General features: G+C 46.7%; 1 protein-coding gene across 1 annotated transcript; it reads left to right on the forward strand.

Annotated features, from left to right (window-relative positions):
- Positions 1-137: 137 nt before the first annotated feature.
- Positions 138-16,635, forward strand: LOC140128070 (hepatic lectin-like). The gene is made up of 7 exons (XM_072149443.1): positions 138-282; positions 2,722-2,832; positions 3,935-3,994; positions 4,856-4,903; positions 5,821-5,963; positions 6,465-6,586; positions 15,990-16,635. Exons 1-7 carry the CDS (start codon positions 225-227, stop codon positions 16,120-16,122), a joined length of 675 nt encoding a protein of 224 aa, XP_072005544.1. The 5' UTR covers positions 138-224; the 3' UTR covers positions 16,123-16,635.
- Positions 16,636-17,765: the final 1,130 nt, after the last annotated feature.

The following is a 17,765-nucleotide window of genomic DNA, read 5'->3' on the forward strand; positions in this document are numbered from 1 at the left end:
ACCAGGATAAATATATAAATATAGGGGGCCATATTGTGACAAGGACCACTAAATCATATGGAAACAAGCCACATGATGAATAGGAAAACTACTGAATGTTTTCCACTTTCACTTATCTGAACGCAGATATGGGACAACATGTTTTCATCCCGGGCACTTCCTCTCTGATTCAGCAACTCTAAGCATAAAAACCCTAGAGCATTGTCATCATTTCATCCCTGAATATGGACTCCGAGAGCGGAATCACTCATGAGAGACTTTGTGAGAATGAAAGACAATCAGGTTGGATTATTTACATTCCCTTTCCTTCATTTTTTATTCATTTTAGATATATTTTGTAAAAATAAATAAATAATTAGTACTGTAAGACGCCATCATTTTGTGGCCATCACATGACGTACGGTATATCTACTAGAAGCAGACATTGAAGGTCCCCCTGTATAACAGCACCTATATTATACATTGTATATGCATTCTACGTGTACATTATGTACTTTACTGCACTTTACTTGTACCATATGTATCATTCAACTACCTACCTATACTACCTGTGTTGTACTGCATTCTACCTTTACTATACATGCTGTACTGTCCTCTATATGTACTACCTGTGCTGTACTACTACCTACCTATACTTCCTGTAATGTACTGCACTCTCCTATACAAGTACTGTACCACCCTACATTTAATATATTTTACTCTACTTGTAATATATACATAATGTACCACACCTTATTTATACCATATTTTCCTTACAACCTACCTACCTACCTAAACTACCTATTCTGCACTCCATATGTACTATACATAATGTAGCGCACTTTATTTGTTCTATATACATCTTACTATTTCTTACCTATATTACCTTTAAAGATGTCCCTCCGATAACACTAGCAGACACTTCCGTGCTGCTCTCAAAGCCAAAGCGGTCCGGCGTATACATGAGGGGGCAGGATTAGGTCCATAGTCCGCAGTCACCGCCGGACTATGGAGAGGGCAGGGCGGTCCAGGGAAGAGGCAGCACCTCAGACCGCCCCCTCATGAATATGTCGGACCACTTTGAGAGCAGTCCGGTGTTTCTTGTATACAGTGCGGCGGTGTCTGCTACAATTATCGGAGTCAGATAACGCTAGCAATGTAACACTGCTGGGACTGTTGTAGCACTAGGAGCCGCTTACTTTAGTAATCAGCTCTTAGCGCCTTTTTTAAGGGTGACAGGTCCCCTTTAATGTACTCTATTAGTCCGACATGTCCTGTTATACTGCCTGCTTACAGTGGGAAACAAATATCTTATACGCTTCTGATTTACCAAAAATTAGAGAAAATCACTTTGTATGATTTTTAAATAATTAATTTGTATTTTATTGAATGAAATAAGTAGTTGATCACCCGCCAACCAGCAAGAATTGTGTCTCTCTCAGATCTGTAAGAAGCTCCTCCTACTCTGCACTCATTACCTCTATTAATTGCACCTGTCTGAACCTGTTACCTGTATAATACTCCAACCTCCACCAGGGCCAAGACCAAGGAGCTGCCTAAGGACAATTGGGACACATGGGACACTTTACAGGCTGGGATGTGCTACAGGACTATAGAAAGGTACAACTATTGATGCAATTATTAGAAAATGGAAAAAACAAGAGATGACTGTCGAAGTCTAGGGCACCATGCAAGATCCCGTCTTGTGGTGTATGGATGATTCTGAGAAATGTCAGCAATCCTCCCTAGATGACATAGTCACCAGGTGCCCCTGATCTCACCAGCCATGTGCAGGACATTTGAAGTTCACTAATGACCATTTGGATGATCTAGAAGAGCATGGGACAAAGTCATGTGGTCAGACTAGACCAAAATAGAACTAATTGGTATCAAATCCACTCACGGAGTTACTCATGGAGTAAGAAAAAGGGTGAGTACAACCACAAGAACATTATCTCAACCATGAGGCATGGTGGTGGAAACATCATACTTTGGGGGTACTTTTCTGCAAAGGAGACAGGATTACTGCACCATATTGAATGGAGGGTGGATAATGCTATGTATTGCATGATTTTGTCCAATTTCGAGCCAGGGGGTGTTGACTGTGCCGTGAAGAGGAGGGAGATCCATCCAGTATGTCTGCGGCTGTCTATGCCACCATGCAGAGGGATGGGCGGGGGCTCACCTGTGCCAGCGGGCGGGCGGGTCAGGGAGGTGGCTGGCGGACGATCCAGGAGACAGGTGGGCGGGCCAGGAGAGAGGTGGGCAGTAGACGTGACCCTGAGGGAGGGGACCACAGACCGTGGCAAAGCACTGGAGGGACACAGGGACCGTGAATCCCAGGCCCCTGAACCTCATAGGCCCCATAGCAGCCGCTACGGCTGCTACGGCGGTAGTTGCGCCACTGGGTGGGTCCTCAATGAAGAAAATGACCCAAAACACAGAACCCGAGCAATTGAGGAGTGGCTACATATGGAGGACTGGGCTACAATCCCTGCTGCAGTGTGTGCAAACTAAAGGAAATGTCTGACCTATGGAACTCCAAACAAATTACTTATTTAATACTTATTTCATGCAATAAGATGCACATTTTTTTTTAGATTCTGTGTCTCACAGTTGAAGTGACCTACAATAGACCTTTCATTTTACTACTCATTTTCAGAACAACTGGCTATAAATGAATCCCCCAATATACCTGTCACATAAATAGATGCATTACACCTTTGTGTCTTCTTGTTGCAGGCAGAAGGTGGTCTTATCCTTCCACACAAAAATCTGTATGGATTTCGTATGGACTGCTAGCCCTATTGTATGTTCTCATCCTGACCCTCTTTATAACTGTAGTTTCTGAAGGTAAAAAGGTTTATGTTTTTGCTTTTGAACAGTTTGTGAATAGTGATGGGCGTCACCTGGGAACCATATCAAAATGATGCTTATTCCTTCAATTGTTCCTTATGTTGTGACCGCGTCATAATTTTAGTTACGTTATAATGTGCACCAGACATAAAAGAAACTGAGCTCTATAATAGACACAGGAACATGGATAAGTTTTACAAATTCGGGGCTGAAGTGCACAATTTACCAATTCCTTATTTTCTCTGCACAACTTTTTGATACAAAGGAAATAGAGATAAATACTGATTGTCAGACATCAGGGGTAGTGGACCCACTGGACCACCGCGGACGATGACATAAGCTGACACCCGGTTTTCACCAGAGCCCGCCGCAAAGCGGGTTGGACTTGCTGTTGCGGGATACCACCAGGTCATTCCACAGGCGTACTTTGTCTGCAGTGGCAGCCAAGGCGGAGTTCAAAGTCGTATAGTCAGGGACAGGCAGGAGGTCAGGTCAGACAGCACAGGATCGAAATAGGGGGACGTAACGGCAGGTCAGGACAGACAGCATGGGATCGAAGTCAATAACGGAATTGGGGTCACAACAGGAAATCGCTATATCAGCAGAGGGCATATAAAACAAGATTTCTCAATGACAACGAGGCACAAAGATCCAGCAGGGGTGACAGGAAGAGGCAGACCATCTATAGGTCAGAAGGTGGCCTGCGCTATTAGCGGAGCGCTGGCCCTTTAAATTTCAGATAGCCGGCGCATGTGTGCCTTAGGAGGCAGGGACGCGCGTGATGGGGACGCACGCGCCGATCCATGGGCGATGCCCCTGGAGCCTGGCGAAAAGTAAGTGAGGCAGAGGGGCACACAGGCAGACATGGGTCGCAGGGGCACCTGTGACAGTGATAGGTGTCTTATCTACAATATGTATCCTAAAGATAGAAAAGGAGAGTTCCCATTGGTCTGTGCTTTAGATTATCAATGGCTCTTTCTGTCCTATATAACTTTCTTAAAAGGAGGATTAGAAGTTCCCCATCCTTACCATGCACCGTCCTAAAAGTGTGGATGACCATTCTTTACATACTAATAAAGAAATTATCCTTCTATTTCAGCCAATGTCTCCAGTAAGCAGTTGATCACCATAAAAGAGATGAACGACTTTAGGGTAAAAGGTAAACTAATATGTTGATGAATGGGGTATGTCATCACATAGCACATAGGGAAAATTCTGGGTTTTTATGGCATCTTGCACCTCTAGGAGCCAGGTCTGCAAAACTCTGCAAGACCTCAATGAGTTGGTTTCAGACTATTGCTGCCTCTGGCCACAAGGCTGATTTAAAGCATATCACTAAATGCTGTGCATTATCATAGGCATTAAAAATCTCCACACAATAAAAACAGATTAGAAATAGTGTTATTTTGTTATCAGTGTTTGTGAATCAAAACAAAAACGTATTCCCATTAAGTACACAGGCAGTTTTATGCAACTTTCACTAAAAGTATAACTTTTTTTTAATTAAATAATACAGAAAAATTGAAATTGGTGTCTAAAAATGTAACTCAAACAGAAAAAAATATGTACTTAAACTACGAAATATAAAATATGTGAAATGTTATATTACGTTCAGGCATTGCACAAAGCATTTAAAGGGATTCTCCAGCGATAGCACAGGATAGGGCCTAACTTGCTGACCAGCGGGGGTCTCAGTGATGAGACCTGTACGGATCTCGATAAACTCCTGTTGCGTTCAAGATGAGCGGAGCAGCAAGTTGCATATGCACTGTTGCTCTGTTCATCTCCATGGCACAAATAGAGATAGCCGAGCGCCATACTCGGAAATCTTCATCAGCCCTCTCTGCATCTCGAGTACAACAGGGATGAAACAGACCCCTGTTTTCAAGATCTGTGGGGGTCTCATTACTAAACCCCAACGATCTACATGTTAGGTAAGCCCTATCCTAGGGATAGGGCCTAACTTGCTATGGCTGTAGAACCCCTTTAATATCCTAACCTCAAGTTTTCTTTCCTGCAGTACATAATCTTTCTTCAACCATGGATGACCTACACAAGTCATTAAAGAGTAAGTGTACAAGACACATGACATCGTGGACAGCACTAACACACGTTCTACACTACATCCAGCAGCTCTAAGCTCATGTTGTATTGAAACACAATTGTTATAGTAGATGTGGTGACAGAGAGCAGGCTACTTAGGAACTCAAAAAACTCAATTGTTCCATAACAATTAAAATTTGCAAGACGTCAAGACAAGAGAGGGTGCAGCAGACCTTTTGACCATCACCATTCTAAGTGCTAATTTGTGCATAAAGAAAAAATCGCTTCATTCGGGACACATATTGGCCCACATTGATCAAAAACAGTGCAAATTGTTTGCACGTTCTTTTTAGGGCAAAGTCAGACAGAAAACTGGTGCAAACACTAATAAATGTGGGCCATTTTCTCAAGAAAGGCACAGAACACTTCACCTATATGGCAGTATTTTTAGTTTATACATGACTTGAGAAAGAATTTTAAAGGGGTTGTCCCGTGTAATAGGATTACCATGAGTTTTAGGAGTCCTTTGACAGTAAGGGTGGTGACACACATGGCGTTTTTAGGCCGTTTTTAGTTTTGTAAAAAAGCATGCGTTAAAAAACACATGTGTTTTTGACAGGTTTCAACAATTATCTTAATTCAAACTGGTCAAAAACGCAAGCTTCTTCAAAAGAACGCATGCGTTTTTGACCAGTTTGAATTACTGTTCAAATTACTGATCTGAAAACGCACTAACTGGAAACGGCCCAAATACAGCCTAAAAACGCCATGTGTGCCACCACCCTAAGCAGTTTACAAAGTGTCTTCCAGCTGTTATCACCAGCACATTAACCCCAAGGGATGTCTTTGTAATTCAGAACAGGACAAGTCCATCAAAAGGCTCCTAGACAAAGGACCCTCCTCTATTAACAACATGAAAATCTAATTTTATTTTGATTCCAGAGAAGACCTGTGAGGACGGCTGGAAGCAGTTCGATGACAGTTGTTACTCTCTTACTGTATTTAAAGCTGCATGGGCAAAAATAAGAAAATCATGTCTCAAGAAAGGGGCGGACCTGACTGTGATCACCAGTGCCCGGGAGCAGGTCAGATAATAGGAGTGATATCATATGTATCATAGAACAGAACCATGCGCTGGGATCTGCTGCACTTTGGTTTGGACTCAATAGCCTCTGGATGAGATGTAAAAGATTTAATAGTGAGAGGTCAACTTTCAGCCCAGACAGTGATCATCCGTATGGCGCTGTGCAATCACGTAGCTGGGAGACAAGTCCACCTGGCTGTGTGTGTATCATGGTGTGGCCAGAAGAAGCAAATGCCACTCCTGTTGAATGTGAATGGGTGTCACAGCTGTAGTTACAGCTCGTGGTCACTACAGGGGCACAGAACCAAATGGTTTTGGTTTCACTCCCTGTGTATACAAAGTGCAGAACAGCGGATCAGTGCAGGGACTGGGTTACTTGCCACCACGATAAACTATCAGTAGTAAATCCTTCCTGACCACTTGTAGTTGAGTTTAGCTTTTTCAAGGATAAGGTTGGTATCTTGTCTTTTTGCCTTGTGTTTAGCTGCTCTCTCTTTTTTAGATTTTCCTTACATCTTATTCCGGATCTTCCTCATTCAAACGTTATTGGATTGGGCTTCATGATATGGATGAAGAAGGAAACTGGATGTGGATTGATGGATCAGATTATAAGACCTCTTACCAGTAAGTTTCCTAAGATGATAAAGACTGTTGTTTAGGTTTAAAGGGGTTGTCCAACTCTTTGTGCAGACAGGCTTGGGAGGTAGGTTTTAAAAAAAGAAAGCTAGTGGGCGTGGCCTGGCTATGGAGGAGTGAGGAAGCAACCTTGCTTAGCTCCCAGGTCAGCCAGGAATCCTAGCCAGCAAATCTCCCTCCATCCTGCCTAACCATATACCCCATGGGACCCAGAAAGAAGAGGGGTACAGGGCACACCGCCTCCACCACAACGCGGCCCCCATCCAGGGGTATAAGCCAGTACCTGGTCCCGCAGGCCTCCCAGGACACGCGGCCTACTCAGGAGGAGGACGGCGACCTGATCGACTTGTCGCTCCCGGCTGCCGCGCTCCAGATGCCGCCTCCTGACCTTCGTTCCGGACCTCCGGATCATAGCTCCCCTCCGTTGGGCTGTGCTGACTCCAGGTCCCCGGCGCGGCGCGCGGAGCATGGCAGCCCCAAGATGGCGGACGGCGCAGCTCTGATGCTCCATCAGGCGCGGGACCCCGCTGTTCCGGCTCCACGCGCCGCCTGCTCCAGCAGCGACAGCACCGGCTCACCCAGGATGCCCACCAGCGGAGACCCGGCCCTCGCCCGGACTCCAGATCGGCCCGGAGACCCCCAGCACCGGCTCACCGATGTGACGGCGGCCCAGGAGGCCAGCGCAACAGGTACCTCCAGCCATAATCTATCGCCCTCTGGTCTCGCCACCCTAAAGTTGGGGATGAATGGCTCCTGCCTCACACCGGTACAGCGCAGCCCCACTCTGCAGCGGCCTACTCACCCAGCTACAGCCGCAGGTGAGCAACACCTCTCCCCTGCAGTCCGGGACTTTGACCCCATCCTGGTTCCACAGGAACAAAGGAGCCCCACTCAGGCTATGAGCCCCTGCCCCCAGTCTTCTAGGCTGCCCTCTTTGAGCTCAACAGGAGCCCCAACCCCAGAGCCGACCCCACCTGCCACATGCCAGCAGTCTGCCTTGTATCCAGTGGTGGTGGTGCAGAAGGCTCCCTTGCCCCAAGCACTGGACCCAAAGGCCCCAGCATTCACCTATAAGAACCCAGACCCAGCCGAGGGTTCCCCGGAGGCCCCACCTGCCTCCCCTGATGCCTGGCCACAGAACATGCCGCCTTGGCAATCTCCTGTGCCACGACGATCATCTCTGTCACAGAGCCCGAATCTATGCCTTCAGGACACTCAAGATAGTTTATCCATTCAATCCCTCGACCGGTCACCTGTAATGGGGACACACACCTCTCCACAGCATTTTTCAAGTTACCAAAGTAACATAATAGAGGCGGGAGTACTAGCGGACCTGCGTGCGCTCCGTAATCATATCAGAGCTATCCCAACGAGGGAGGATATGGAGAGCTACGTGGCGCGTCTGGAACAATCATACAGAGTGGAGATATCCAATTTGCGTGACGAGGTGCTTCAAATTGAGCAAAGAGTTACTAACACTGAATCCTCCCATCGCGCTGTTACAGAAAGGCTTGCAATCCACGACACACAGATCTCGCTTCACTCCCAGCAATTACTAGCCCTCACAGAACAGATGGACGATGCTGAGAATAGGGGCCGCAGGAATAACATCAGAGTTCGGGGTGTGCCGGAATCCATTGATAACCAACAGATTGCCGGGACTCTCAGAACCATATTCAACAATATTCTTGGGGTTCCTGAGGACTCCCCTGTAGAGCTCGATAGAGCCCACCGAGCTCTCGGTCCTCGCTCAACTGACCCATCTCGGCCTAGGGACATTATCTGCAGAGTCCATAGATATCAATTGAAAGACCAAATCATGGCCAAAGCAAGGGAGGCAGGCAAAGTGCGCTTCCAAGGGTCAGATGTCCAACTGTTACCTGATTTGTCCCGCCTGACGCTACAGAAACGCAAGGCCCTTAAGCCACTCCTTGGCGTCTTACAGGACAGAAACATACTATACTCCTGGGGCTTTCCGTTTCGTCTCCAGGTTAGGCGAGACGGCATCCTGACGGTGCTCCGTCATCCCGGGGATCTCCCAGGGTTTCGTGCTGCTCTGAATCTGCCTGAGGTCTCCATCCCGGACTGGCCCTCTTTCCTCCCGACAGGTCCCTCTCCTCAACCACCGAGACAGCAGAGATTTCCTAGACGAAGAGCCAGGAGACACTCTCCGGATAGACGAGATGAGGGCGCCCAAGGCCCCCACCACCCAAGATGAATATCTTCTAATCTAATCCGCACTCCGAGCTGTTCTTAAGGATCCCTTGGGCCCTTTTCTTTCTCTCACTTCAGTTGTTCTTGTTGGACTGGTCCCCAGTGGACTCCCGCAGTATCCTTTACAGTGCTTAGTAGTCATACATATTGTTACAGTTTTATAATGTTTAAGATTGACCTGACCACATCTAGGTCCACCCTGCAATGTTTCCATATTTAGGCATGGACACTTATACATGACTCCATTGGCGGTTCCTGGCCCCTGGGGGCGCCCTGCATAGACAGCGCGTCTCTCATTGGGCCCCACGACCAGCTGGACTGCTCGTGGTATAATTCGAACCCATTAGGCTCGTCCCTGTCGCTCGCGGCAGAGACAGACCCTTGTCCTCAGCGGCCCTTTAGGCTGCTTTATTTGTTTTCTTTGCTTTTTTCTATCTGTTTATTTGTTACCTTCTCTTCCTCCCCCCTTCTTCCTTGAGTCCTCCCTGTCACCCCCTTATCCTATTGTTTCCCAGTCGGTGTCTCCCCCAGTGATTGCCTGTCCAATTCAGACTTAGAGCCCATCTTCCCGTGGTTGTTCCCAATATGGCGCCTATCACCTGCTACTCCCTAAATGCCAGGGGCCTGAATATCCCCCAGAAGCGTAGCCAGGTCTTGTTCCGCATGCACAAGCTTCGGGCTGACCTTCTCTTCTTACAGGAGACCCACTTCCGCACCAATAGCATTCCAGTGCTTAGGGACAGATATTACTCATCCTGGTTCCATAGCACTCATGCGGGGGTCAAATCGAGGGGGGTATCTATTGCTATCCATAAACGCTTACTTCATGAAGTTATAGACTCCCAAACCGACCCAGAGGGCAGATTCATTTTTGTAAAAATAAGAATATGGGGCCAACTGCTCACACTGGCCTCGGTGTACCTTCCCAATAAAGACCAGATTAGAGCATGCCGCAAAATTCTGTCCCGATTACGGGATTTTTCAGAGGGCATAGTTGTTCTGGGGGGGGACTTCAATTTCCCGCTCGACCCCTCGGTCGACTGTTCAGTAGTGCGGCCTTCCCTGGCCCCAGCCCAAATGCGGAAATTACAGAAATCCTTTGGGGATTCACAACTGGTGGACGTCTGGAGAATCCTCCACCCACAATCCCGTGACTATACCTACTACTCCCCAGCGCACCGATCCTACAGCCGATTAGATATGTTTTTCCTAAGCCACCATGCCCTTACATGGAGGCCGGAGGCCTCCATTGCCCCCTCCTTGTGGTCTGACCACGCGCCGATCTCTCTCGCTTTGGATATTCCGGGCCCTCGTGCCTCACCGTGGCGGTGGCGCCTTAACGACAATTTGCTAAAAGACTCTGTCTGTCTTGCTGACGTTCGCAAGCAGATTGCCGAGTTCTTCACTACCCATTCGGGACAGCAGCCGTCTCTCCCGGTACAGTGGGAGACCCTTAAGGGTATGCTCCAATTAGTATTTCTTAAGCATGGGGCCCGTCTGAAGCGAGAGAGATCGGCCAAAACCCTACTACTCCTGTCCAAAATAAATGCTCTAGAATTGGATCACAAAAATGGAGGGTCCCAAGAGGTTCTGAACGAACTATTAAATACTCGAGAGGAACTGAGGGAGTTATTGAATCAGAAATACTTAAGCTTCCGAGATAGGAATAAACGCTTCTTCTATGAATACTCCAATAAATGTGGGAAACCCCTCGCCAGATACCTCCACCCCCGCATGACTGGCACTTACATTCCACACGTTAAAGACCATGCGGACAGGTTGACTCATGACCCCAATAGCATTAACTCTGTTTTCCAGAAGTACTATGAGGAGCTATATAACCTTCAGGACCAGTTATCTGACCCGGCCGGGGCCAGGGAAATGGAGAGAATTCGGGCATACGTTAAAGAGACGGCCCTTCCCAGATTGACTAGTGAAGGCCGCGAAGGCCTAGAAGCGGACTTCTCTGAACCAGAGGTAATGGAGGCCATTAAAGCTACCCCAGCAGGTAAATCCCCTGGCCCCGACGGTTTCACTCCCCGCTTTTATAAGACCCTGAGGACTGAGATAGTCCCATTCCTGACACGTACGTTTAACTGCATCTCCTCTCAGGTCCCTCTCCCGCCCCAGTCACTACAGGCCTCCATATCCGTAATCCCCAAGCCTGGCAAAGACCATACCATTTGCTCCAACTACCGGCCAATATCCATCATTAACATGGACATAAAGATACTTTCCAAACTTATGGCCAATCGACTGGGACCGTTGCTTCCAGCTATCATACACAATGACCAGGTCGGTTTCATCCAGGGAAGAGAAGCCCGCGATAACACTAACAAAACCCTGCTCCTCATTTCTAAGGCCAAGTCAACCAGGCAGCAGATGTGTTTGTTCTCGGTGGACGCAGAGAAGGCATTTGACCGTGTGCACTGGGGTTTCCTTTGGGCTTCATTGAGACAATTGGGCATAGGTCCCCGTTTCCTGGGCTTGGTGCGGGCACTTTACTCTGCCCCCACGGCCCAGGTCAGAACCAACGGCATTATGTCGGACTCCTTCAGCATTAAAAACGGCACCAGGCAGGGCTGTCCGTTGTCTCCTCTCTTATATGTTATAGTCATGGAACATCTGGCTGTCGCCCTTCGTCGAAACCCCAGTGTACACGGTCTTCAGGTGGGATCTCGACAGTATAAGATGGCACTATACGCTGATGACCTTCTCCTCTATGTTTCCCAGCCCAGAATCACCCTCCCTAATGTCCTGGAAGAATTTAGGAAATTTGGCTCCCTTAGTAACTTTAAGGTCAACCTCTCCAAATCAGAAATCTTGAATGTCTCCCTCCCAGGGACTGAGGGGCTCCACCTGGCCTCTCAATTTCCCTTTAAATGGAAAAACTCTCATATTTGCTATTTGGGAATTAATATCTCGGCGGACCTATCATCACTGTATGCCCTAAATTACAAACCACTCCTGGATCGAACGGTTAGAGACCTCGGCCAACACCAAAGCCGCCACCTCTCCTGGTTCGGCCGCATAAATGTTCTTGAGATGGACACTATGCCCCGACTCCTGTATCTATATCAGACGCTACCGATCCGACCCCCGAGCTCCTTTTTTACGACTTTACGTACGGCCTTTCGGAGGTTTATCTGGGGTGGCGGTTCTAGCCGCATAAGCTTCTCTGTATTGACACGTACAAAAGCCAGGGGGGGGGTGGGACTTCCCGATCCAAGGTTATATCATACGGCGGCTATTATTCAAAGACTGGTTGACTGGACGTATAACGCTGACTCTAAACAGTGGGTTGAATTAGAACTTGATTTAACCTACCCCACGTTACGTTATCTTCCCTGGATCCCAGCTAATTCTAGACCCTCGGACTTTAATCACTCTCTATTTTCCCCATACTTTTTCTTTGCATGGGACAGACTGATGAACATGAATACCCTGCTTAGGATGAGAGGCCCGCTAACCCCACTATTTCACAATCCTGCCTTCCCACCTGGCGTGGGCAGGCAGAGGTTTCTCTGTTGGGAGGCTTCTTCCGACGTTCGCCTGGGTCAGATTGTCGAGGGCAATGCCGTCCCCCCCCTGGGGTCCTTGCGGGCCTCCCATCCTGACTCCTCACTGTCCTGGCTAGAGCATAGGCAACTGACATCCTACGTAATGGCTGACCCAGAACACACCTCATTTGGATCGTCCCCCACGGCCCTGGAAGCATTATTTAGATTGTCCTCTCCACCATCACATGTACTTTCCACCATATACAGCTTATTGTTGGAAAATGCCACTCCTGATAGGCCAAATTACATTGGTGCATGGGAGGAAGCCCTCTCCGTCGAAATTACAGATGCTGAGTTAGACAAGGCCTTCCTATTCTCGCACAAGATGCCGCTGCCCTGCAGCGCTCAAGAGAAGAACTATAAAATATTGTCCAGATGGTATAGATGCCCCTTTCGGCTTCACAGAATTTTCCCTGAAGTCTCTGATGTGTGCTGGCGCTGCGGTGCGGAGGTGGGTACCTTACTCCATATCTGGTGGAGCTGTACAGCCCTTCAACCATTCTGGAACAAAATCTTTGACACTTATCACCAGGTCACTGGTAAGACAGCCACCCCTTCTCCTCAGATAGCTTTACTCTCGATTATTCCTGGTACTATCTCCTCCATCAAGAAGGGTCTCCTTCGTCACTTTTTGACTGCAGCCCGGTCAGTAATTCCCAGGCATTGGAAAAGCCCACAACCTCCTACGATAGTGGAGTGGGTTCAGGAGCTCGGTTTTATCCGGAGGATGGAGGAACTGGTGGCCAACGATTCAGTAGACCCTAATAAGACAAACACAACCTGGGCCTCATGGGATGCTTTTCTGGACTCTCAGGGATTTCATGATCTCCTCCTGTCATAAACGAAACGTATAGTAGCTCCCACTACGTTCAAGAACCTATCCCTTATGTATGTGTCCCCCCTCTTTCCTCCCCTTTCTTACCCCTCCCCCCAATTCCCCTTTTCTTTATATTCGTGTGAGTGTTTTTATATTTATCTTTTGTTAACTTGTTTATGTTATAATAGTTACTTTGCCCGGGATGGCAATGGGGAGCTTCACTCTTTGCTGATTTACCCTTTGACTCTCATCCCCATATGAGCATATCATTGTTGCATCTGACCCTGCGTGGTCGAGATTATTATGCCATCTCCTGTTTGTACTGATTTTTGTAACCTTTCTCCAATAAATGTTGATTATACCTAAAAAAAGAAAGCTGTACTCACCTTCTCTGTTGCTCCCGGTGTCCCGTGCTGCCATCTTGCTGGTCCGTGCCCACTGAGTTCGACCTCTGTCCGGCTAGGCCAACCCGTCACTATATCTTGATACAGCGCTGGGAATAGGAATGGGTGGGCGTGCTCCTGGGACCCCGGGAGCAACGGAGGAGGTGAGTACAGCTTTCTTTTTTAAAAACTTACCTCCCTAGCTCATCTGCATAATTTCCAAAAGAGTCGGACGACCCCTTTAAGAGAATGTATTTGACCATGTAGTAATGAATATAGGGTTAGGTATTGTCCTTGGAGATCTGTGTTATCATACCTTTAAGTGTATTTTTAGTAGTAGCAGGACTGTGTAAGGTATACACTTTATTAGGTACACCATGCTAGTAACGGGTTGGACCCCCTTTTGCCTTCAGAACTACCTCAATTCTTCGTGCCATAGATTCAACAAGGTGGTGCAAGCTCCTCAACGATTTTGGTCCATATTGACATGATGGCATCACACAGTTGCCGCAGATTTGTCGGCTGCACATCCATGATGCGAATGTCCCGTTCAACCACATCCCAAAGATGCTCTATTGGATTGAGATCTGGTGACTGTGGAGGCCATTTGAGTCCAGTGACCTCATTGTCATGTTCAAGAAACCAGTCTGAGATGATTCCAACTTTATGACATGGCGCATTATCCTGCTGAAAGTAGCCATCAGATGTTACAGGGTACATTGTGGTCATAAAGGGATGGACATGGTCAGCAACAATACTCAGGTAGGCTGTGGCGTTGCAACGATGCTCAATTGGTACCAAGGGGCCCAAAGAGTGCCAAGAAAATATTCCCCACACCATGACACCACCACCACCAGCCTGAACCGTTGATACAAGGCAGGATGGATCCATGCTGTCATGTTGTTGACGCCAAATTCTGACCCTACCATCCGAATGTCACAGCAGAAATCGAGACTCATCCGACCAGGCAACGTTTTTCCAATCTTCTACTGTCCAATTTCGATGAGCTTGTGCAAATTGCAGCCTCAGTTTCCTGTTCTTAGCTGAAAGGAGTGGCACCCGGTGTGGTCTTCTGCTGCTGTAGCCCATCTGCCTCAAAGTTCAACGTACTGTGCGTTCAGAGATGCGTTCTGCCTACCTTGGTTGTAACGGGTGGCGATTTGAGTCACTGTTGCCTTTCTATCAGCTCGAACCAGTCTGCCCATTCTCCTCTGACCTCTGGCATCAACAAGGCATTTCCGCCCACAGAACTGCCGCTCACTGGACGTTTTTTCTTTTTTTTTCGGAATATTCTCTGTAAACCCTAGAGATGGTTGTGCGTGAAAATCCCAGTAGATCAGCAGTTTCTGAAATACTCAGACCAGCCCTTCTGGCACCAACAACCATGCCACGTTCAAAGACACTCAAATCACCTTTCTTCCCCATACTGATGCTCGGTTTGAACTGCAGGAGATTGTCTTGACCACGTCTACATGCCTAAATGCACTGAGTTAGAAATTAAGTGTTAACGAGCAGTTGGACAGGTGTACCTAATAAAGTGGCCGGTGAGTGTATATTACAGGATTGTGGCTTCTCCATAAGGGGGAATGTCTTTACACCAATTTTTTTTTTTTTATTTCTGCAGTGAACTTCTCCACAACTCCTCCCCTTTTTTCTAAGTAAAAGCTGTAGCATGCCTTTGTTTGAGTACTACAGCAGTCACTCAGGGAAGAAGGGAGGGACATCAGAGCATATAAGTGCAGACAGGGGTGAGCCTAAACTATCTGCTTCCTGAGGCGAGCTATAGAATGCCACCCCACCCAATGCTGTAGAAATATATATGTTTTTTTGTTTTAGTAGGTGGCTACTCCATGCAATGTCTTACATCTATATTTACGTTTATTCTACGTCAAGCAGGGCCTTGCATAGATTTAGCTGCAGCCAGCGATTTTGCACATATGAAAAGTTGCTGGCAGCAGCGAGTGCGCCGGCACGGGCCACTCCCAGTCAGCCGCGTCCTCCGCTCGGTCGGCCACGCCCCACCCCCTCACACTTTTTCACGCCCCCACTGGCGTGAAGGTGGCGGAGAGGGCAAAATAATCACAAGTGCTAGCAATAAGCTAGCATTTGAGATTATTTCAGGGCCTCTATGCCATTGATGTGGCATATGCATGATGTGGCCCAAAATTTTTAAGTGTCAGGACGTCCTTTGTAACAGATGACTGCATCCCTAATGCTGCCCCCTACCTTCCTGCAGGTGGCGGTGCCTGAGGCGCATGAAAAGCAATTTATTTCTGTAGGTTTCCATATTATTATAAAAGTTTTGTGTCCACCATATAACTATGTGAAGCAATACTACACAGTGATGCAATACTACACAATGCTGATGGCATCATTTAAATGAAAAAAATCTTTGATAATGTTCAAATTATTTACAGGAACTGGAAAAAGGGAGAACCAAATGACAATGATGATGATGAAGATTGTGCCCACTTGTGGACTTCTGGGGAGTGGAATGATATTCCCTGTGACTACGACGATGCTTATGGAATCTGTGAGAAGAAGCTCTGAGCTACTCATAAGAAGATAGATCCAAGCAGGGGTACTTCCTTCTTAATGGGGCTTGTTCTCCCATGCACTAGGAGTTAGGAAGAGGGACATGTGCTACTGTTCCATGCTGTTTCCGTAACCTCCATAAAAGTAAAAAGAATTTACAGAAAGAGATAAGAAGAGATGGCTTTGCTGTTTTTGTATCTTGTGTTGTTGCAGAAACACTACATACAATATTGTCTGACACCGTTTCCATAATTTCTAGTTTTCGCTATAGGGTTTACGGAAACAGCACAGAACAGATACATAGAGCTGTTTCTGTAATTTCCAACCACCTAAGGGATAGGAGATTGGGCTGTACCTGTTTCAGCTGGTAAAAGCTTAGCAGAGAATAACTCTTTTCAATGGGGTCCTTCCCCATTTTCTAAATAAGCTTTTTGTAAATGTTTGAATAAAGTCTCCTTAAAGGGGTTTTCCCATGAAAGAAAATCCCTTAGTGATGTTAACACAATAAAGATAATTTTTAACCCTTTACTTACCAATTTTACTCAGTTTTGTTGCTGTTTTAGCTCCTTTCACTCCCTAGATTGCTCAGTGCAAAATTCCAGAGTGTGGGTAGGGACTCTCTAAGCAGACACATTTATAATCCATCTAGTTCTGTGTGCTGAAAATGTGGTTAGATTATCAGGCTACAGGTTTATTTACACTTTCAATTGGCTTCTAAACATTGTAATAGTATCTGACACATATAAACAGAGAGATGAAAGATGATGAGATCCATGAGATGCATATTACACACTGTCAGCTCTGCTACATCTATGCTATTCCCCGGACACACTGCTACATCTGTTGTGCCTACCCCATCCTCCCCTGATAAAGAACTTATCTGTCCGTAGCTTTACACTCCTTGCGCTGCTGCTGGCAGGAAATCAGTGTCTGTATAACATTGAGAGCTCTGTTCAGAAATGGGAGGAGCTAAAGGCAGAAAGACAGACATCTCAGTGCCACGGCCGTCAGACTGAGAACCAATATGGCTTCCCCAACCCTAAGTCAGACGTTACAGGGTTGTGTCTAGGAGCAACTGAAGTTGTGTACACCAGGACTGATAGAGACAGGTTGGACTTATATCTGTGAAATGCTGTATTTTTGTTAATAACAGTGAAGTAGAGAATGTGTTATTTTATTATCCTGAGTATATTTAAGAAACTTGTCTTCTTGGGAATATCCCTTTTAACTGAACATTTTTCCCTAAATTGTTTTATGTAGTATCAAACATAAACCTGGTGAATCACACTCAGCACGGATGCAGAAATAACAGCCTGCGGCTATTCTAGCACTTTTGCCATCCTTCAAACTATGGGGCCGATTCTCATGGCACAGCTTCTTGGAAATTTTGGAGTGCATTCTCATACAGGAAGTTTTTGTGTTGCCTGGAGTTTTGACCAATGTGACCTCGGATGTAAAAAGGTTTATATGTAGGAAGGTTATGGGGAAAGCCTGACAGTTTACGGTAGTAAGTTCCACAGAGTGGGTGCAGCATAGGAGAAGTCCTCTAGAAAAGTCAGAGAATATTAGTTGTGGATTTTCAAGTCAATTTTCTGCCCAAGGTTCTCATTAGATTTTTGTTATCATGAATGCATAGAAATAATTCTCTGTGAAGCCTC

The sequence above is a fragment of the Engystomops pustulosus genome, chromosome 4, assembly GCF_040894005.1.
Source record: "Engystomops pustulosus chromosome 4, aEngPut4.maternal, whole genome shotgun sequence".
NCBI classification, from domain to species: domain Eukaryota; kingdom Metazoa; phylum Chordata; class Amphibia; order Anura; family Leptodactylidae; genus Engystomops; species Engystomops pustulosus.